General features: G+C 40.1%; 1 protein-coding gene across 1 annotated transcript in view; it reads right to left on the bottom strand.

Moving 5' to 3' along the window:
* LOC104077465 (protein arginine N-methyltransferase 8) overlaps positions 1–5,941 on the bottom strand; it is a 47,982-nt gene that overhangs the window by 19,862 nt on the left and 22,179 nt on the right. Inside the window, exon 5 of the mRNA XM_009578715.1 lies at positions 1,448–1,511. Coding sequence (XP_009577010.1) covers positions 1,448–1,511 — 64 coding nt within the window. The remainder of the gene's footprint in view (positions 1–1,447; positions 1,512–5,941) is intronic.

A 5,941-nucleotide genomic window follows, 5' to 3' on the forward strand; every position in this document is an offset into this window, starting at 1 on the left:
CTGCCAAAGGGGAGGAGTCTCTGCTTCTTCTTCTCCACGGTTTTTCCAAGGACTTGCTCCCTGGAGAAACAGGAGGAAGAAGCAGAGATAAATACCTTCTGCAACCTCTGGAGCACACTGGATCCTTCTTATTTATTCTGATAATGGTTCCTTCACACACAATTCCTGTTGCTGGAAATCCAAACACGAATTGATTTATGGTATGCTGTTTGTGTAGCTATTTGATGAAAGGCCATTCTGGGGATATACAGGCTCTGGACCAAAGGTGCAGGATAACCAAGCTGAGGTCAACACCTCATTGTTTTAGTGCCTTATCCCTACTGTGGAGGAGAGTATTTTCTGGTCCTTTGCTTCCTTCTTTTTCTGAACCAAAAGTTGCATACACTGGCTGGCCTCTTATATCCCACGTCACTGCTGTTTCCTTCACACCACACCACTTGAACACACATGCTGTACAATAAGTTCTCCTCCCAAACAGCTCCGTGTTAGTCAGAAGCTGCCTGTGACAGCAACAAAAATTAGAGCAGATCTAAACCAGAACAGAAATCTATTCCTGCGCATGTGCTAGCATAGTGCCAGCGCAGACACAGCTAAAAAGCGGGGGCAAATTATACAGTCTAGCCACCTATGACCTCCGCTGCTCTGCAGCAAAGGCAAGCTCAAAGAGCACTTTTAAACAATAACTGTCTCATAGCCTCAGTTAAAAAAAGCCTGATTTTTCAGGTTGTTACAAAGATATCTTATGTGCAGTGATTTGGAGGAGGGCTGAAGACATGAAATAGAGCTTGTTGGAGGTTATTTTTTGTTTAGAGTTTTCAGTAGGTTGGGGGTATTTTTAGTATTTTTTTTAATTGATGTGTTTCCACATCCCTGGAAATTTCAACAGTTTTCCTTTCTAGGAAAAAAAAAGTTTTCTGTGATACTGTTATTCTGAGAATTGAACATTTTCATTTGTGTGAGTGTGTGTGTTTTAATGTTTTTTTTTTTTTTTTTTTTTTTTAAAGTTGGAAGTCAGAAGAAACTCTTAGTGAAAAATTTGTATTGATATGGAATACTTTTTGCTTTGAACCTTACTTCAATTTGAATGTAAGAGTGTGTGTGTGTGTGTGTCGATTCTATTTAAGAGATAAGGTGGAATTCAAATGGCAGAATTAATTTGAAAAGTTCAGCTCTAATATGGGGCCTTCTGTCTGCTTTGCTAAATCAAACTGCCCACTGATGAGTCCTATTTGCTTCTGTTGTTTGTGAGCCTAGAAGTAAAAGTAGAATTAACTTCTCCTGTGGGGAATTGTTGTAGTGACTAGAATGAGGTGTTCAGTTTTGTGTTTATGTAAGTATATTATGCAAAACCACCATTTACATAAACCACACAACATAAATTAATCAGAAAAAACAAAAGAGTTATCTTCTCTTTCTCCTGAAGAAATTATTTTTATATATGCCTTACTGTTGTCCAAGTGGTTGGCCTTGATAATTTTTTCTGAGTAGTCAGATATACTTGAGCATTCAATCTAGGAAAAAAAGAAAAAAAGAAAAACAAGAGGAAGAGTAATTATGTGTTAGAGATCTCAGCTATATGAATAAAACCAAAATCTACTGAAGGCAGCAAAGACTCTACAGAGCATGTAACCATTGCTAAAGAGTAAATCAAACCTGTGTGGGCAGGATCATGGTCAATGATATCTTAATATGGTGCTACTTTTCCTCACATATTTTAAAACAAAATACTTTCAAACTTTGTGAATAATGTTAAAAATCAAACTATGCCAATACTGGTCCATGTCAAGAAGCAATTGCTTTTTACACATAAGAAACAACTGAAATTATTGCATTTACAAAACCATCCAGATCTGCATGTCTTTTCCTATGATCAGTTCTGTGCTTTTAGTAGGAAAGGAATTACAAAGTACCTTCTAGTTTTAGATTTGCCCTTAAATTTGTTAAAATCTGAGTTCTAGCATAAAAAGCCATGTTTGCAATGACCTTTGATGTCTTTTAGAGAACTACTGCATTCCATGAATCTCTCTGGTTTTTGTGCCCTTTTAAAATCATGATGGTCAAAGTTGCTGGTAGTCACCTAATCAGTTCCTAATTTACCTTTTCCAAATTTAACATTAAACTGCCAATAATACTTCGTATAATCCTTGTCTCTCTAACTCCCCTATGGGAATGTTAAATAGAATTATATTATCTCTAGTGAGGTGTTTTATATGTCCAGTGAATTCCATTTAACCTCTAAAAGCCAAACTGTACTTGACCTCTGTGATGGCACTCACAGAAGGCAGGACAGCGGATGGAAGGACACACAAATCCCTTATTCTTTTTATATAGCCCATGAAACACCTAGACATAATAGCAGTCATAATATCAATCCCTGTCCCCATGGGAACATGAGCATTAATTCTACTTATCTTGCCTGTGGATGTAAACCACTCCTTAAGATGTTTGACTCAATGGCCTGAACATAAACCAAAACTGGCATGTAGAAAGGAACACCAGAGTGCCATTCGAGAGAGTCCAAGGAAGAAATCCCTTGGGGAGAACTCCGTCCTTTTTCTCCGTCCAGCTGCTTCTTCCCTTACTGTAAACTGTATCAACGATATGCCTTGTCTATACTTACAGCCATTATAACATACTCAGTTTTCCTGTCTGTATTCACATCTGTCTGGCATTTTCAATTCCATTTTCCATTCTTTCTGCTTGTTTCAGATTATTTTAAAATAAAGCATGGGTATGTACATGTTTGGAGGTGGCTTTTCAACCTTTCTAAAGAAAAAGATGCCAAGAAATAAGAAGTTCTATTTCATGAATGACTACAAGTTTCCAAAAATCGGCCTCACTCTTAAAGAAGCAAAATAATAAAAAACCAACACTCAAATGTTCCAGGAAGAAAGATATATTTCAGAAAATAAACTTGCTTTAGGGTGGCTAAAGCTGTTCGTCTCTATTTTGACTTGGACTCTGTACTGTGGTACAATTTTATTTTAAAAAACAACTCCTTTCAGAAAAAGAAAATACTGAATTCTGTAGGTGAAGAAATAGGAAAAAAATTCAGTGCTGTCAGGTTTTTCCCCAGTTCTCTTTCAAGTCAGTGATCTGCTCAAATCTGTCCAATTTTACAACGCATTTGGATTTTACGAAAACTGTGTATTCCAATAAAATATGTCTGTACCTCAGTTTACAATCATAGAATTATAGAATGGTTTGGGTTGGAAGGGACCTTCAAAGATCACCTAGTCCAATCCCCCTGCCATGGTCAGTGACAGGTTTCACTAGATCAGGTTGCTCAAAGCTCTTTCCAACCTGACCTTGAACACTTCCAACGATGGGGCATCCACAGCTTCTCTGGGCAACCTCTTCCAGTGTCTCATCACCCTCATCATAAAAAATTTCTTCCTTATATCCAATCTAAATCTACCCTCTTTCAGTTTGAAACCATTGCCCTTTGTCCTATCACTATAAGCCCTAGTAAAAAGTCTTTCTCCACCTTTCTTATAAGCCCCCTTTATATACTGAAAGGCCACAATAAGGTCTCCTCAGAGCCTTCTCTTCTCCAGGCTGAACAACCCCAACTCTCAGCCTTTCTTCATAGGAGAGGTGTTCCAGCCCTCTGATCATTTTTGTGGCCCTCCTCTGGACCTGATATAACAAGTCCATGTCTGTCTTGTACTGGGGACCCCAGAGCTGGACGCAGTACTCCAGGTGGGGTCTCATGAGAGTGGAGTAGAGGGGGAGTATCACATTTCTCAACCTGCTGGCCACGCTTCTTTTTATGCAGCTTGGGATACGATTGGCTTTCTGACTTGTAAGCACACATTGCTGGCTCATATCCAATTTTCCATCCACCAGTATCCCCAAGTCCTTCTCTGCAGGGCTGCTCTCAATCAATTCATCACCCAGTCTGTACGGACAATGGGGATTGCCCTGATTCAAGTGCAGGACCTTGCACTTGGCCTTGTTGAACTTCATGAGGTTCACACTGGTCCACTTCTCAAGCCTGTCAAGGTCCCCCTGGATGGCATAATTTCCCTCAAATTTATCAAGTGCACCACTCAGCTTTATGTCATCTGCAAACTTGCTGAAGGTGAACTCAATCCCACTATGTCATTAATGGAGATATTAAATACCAATGGTCCCAGTATGGACCCTTGAGGGACCCTTGAATTTCTTCAGCTGTATCTAGTTTTGTGTGTGTATATTCATCTCTACTTCCATTTTACTTCTCAGTCTTCCATCTAATGCTGTGAATGTCTCCTCTTTTACTGGGGTCACCACATTCCCAGCTTTCCTTTTCCCCTGGGCTGTGTTCTCATCACCATCTTTTTATCCAAATCAGCTAACATCTGATTGTTAGCCTTCATGTGCCTTCATTTTATATGTCTGTTTAACTCCTTCTTAGCTACAGTCTTGTTTGTCTGAAAACACCATAGAATTCAGATAGTTCTACTTCAGTCATTGTCCTGAATTTTGTATGACTAAATGCAGCAGATGAACCACGGTTTCAAGGGACAATTGAATGTATTTTTCTGTCCCTCACTCACCCCTCCCAAGCACCAAGAGCCACATGCCAATCCTATCTCCACATGTCTTACAACAGCTCCCCAGTTAGATGAACATTATTGTGTGATCTGCTGTTATCCTCCCACGATGGGTAGGGGTCAGAGCACAGGAAGAAAGAAGAAAAACTGAGGGGGCTGGTTCTGTTCAGCTTGCAGAAGAGATCCCCCCAATCCAATAGCTATCTTCAACTATCTAAAAAGGGCTTGCAGAGAAAACGAAGTTAAACTCTTCTCTGAAGTGCACAATGACAGGATAAAAGGCAGCAATCATGAGCTGCAGAAAAAAATAGTGCTGGAATAGGTGATGAGAGAGGATTTAGAGTTTCCATCCTTGGAGATTTTCCAAATCGGACTGGACAAGGCCTTGAGCAACCTGATATAGCTTTAAACTTAGGTCAGCTTTGAGTAGGAGGTTGGATTAGATACTTCCAGAGGTCTTCTAAACTAAATCTTTCTATGAGTCGGTGATTCTATGATTTACACCTCTTGAAGACCCAGAGATGATTCTAGCAGTTGGCTGAGGCAGTGGCAAGGAATAAGTTCCAACAGTGAGTAAGAGGGGGTACGAAGAACCAGACAGGGTAGTGGATGAATTTGAACCTGAAGATCGGAGAGAGTGAGAAAGAGGAGAGTGATTTCAGTGGCACTGTAGTCAGAAAACCAACACTGCATTTGTCAACAGTTCCCATATCATGCTATTTGAAAAATCACATCTAACTGTGGAGAAGAAACTGGAACATCTCAGCTCTATGTAATTATTCATGGCAAATGTTTGCTTTTTAAAAGGAACGCTCACAGTTTCCATTGGCACTCTTTGCCAATAGGACCATAAAGTCTGAATTTGACTGTAAGATTACCACTGCCAGATCTCTGAAAAATCTGCTTTTCCAACACAAATACAACTCTGCAACTTGCTGTGTGACAGGGTTCATGATGAGGTGGTCATGTGACAAGAAGTTTGAAACTCTTAGGCTGTAGCAGAGAAGTTTCACACTTCAATGAGTTCCTTTGAGAGCTAAGTTCCCTGGATAGCACATACACCCCCCAGCTTCAGTGCTGAACAGTCCATGGGTGAGCTGACACTGGTGTGCGACTGAGCTTTATAAATGCCTGAGGTATAGCCTGAACTGTAAAGAAGTCCAAAGCAAAAAAAGACCCAACAACAACAAACCTGTTGAAAAGTATTTACTTTTCTCTTACTGGGTGAATTTTCTGCCAGTGAGCTGGCTCACTGTAGAATCAGATAAGCACCAGTGCCAGCACAATGGAGGGAGGAAGACCATATGGCCAGGATCTGGGACATATGAAGGTGGAAGCACAGCATCATCATTTTGTATATGCTGATAGTTTTACAGCACTGCAACACCCTTGCATGAGACCTG

This window comes from Fulmarus glacialis, unplaced genomic scaffold, assembly GCF_000690835.1.
Source record: "Fulmarus glacialis isolate BGI_N327 unplaced genomic scaffold, ASM69083v1 scaffold6615, whole genome shotgun sequence".
Taxonomy (NCBI): domain Eukaryota; kingdom Metazoa; phylum Chordata; class Aves; order Procellariiformes; family Procellariidae; genus Fulmarus; species Fulmarus glacialis.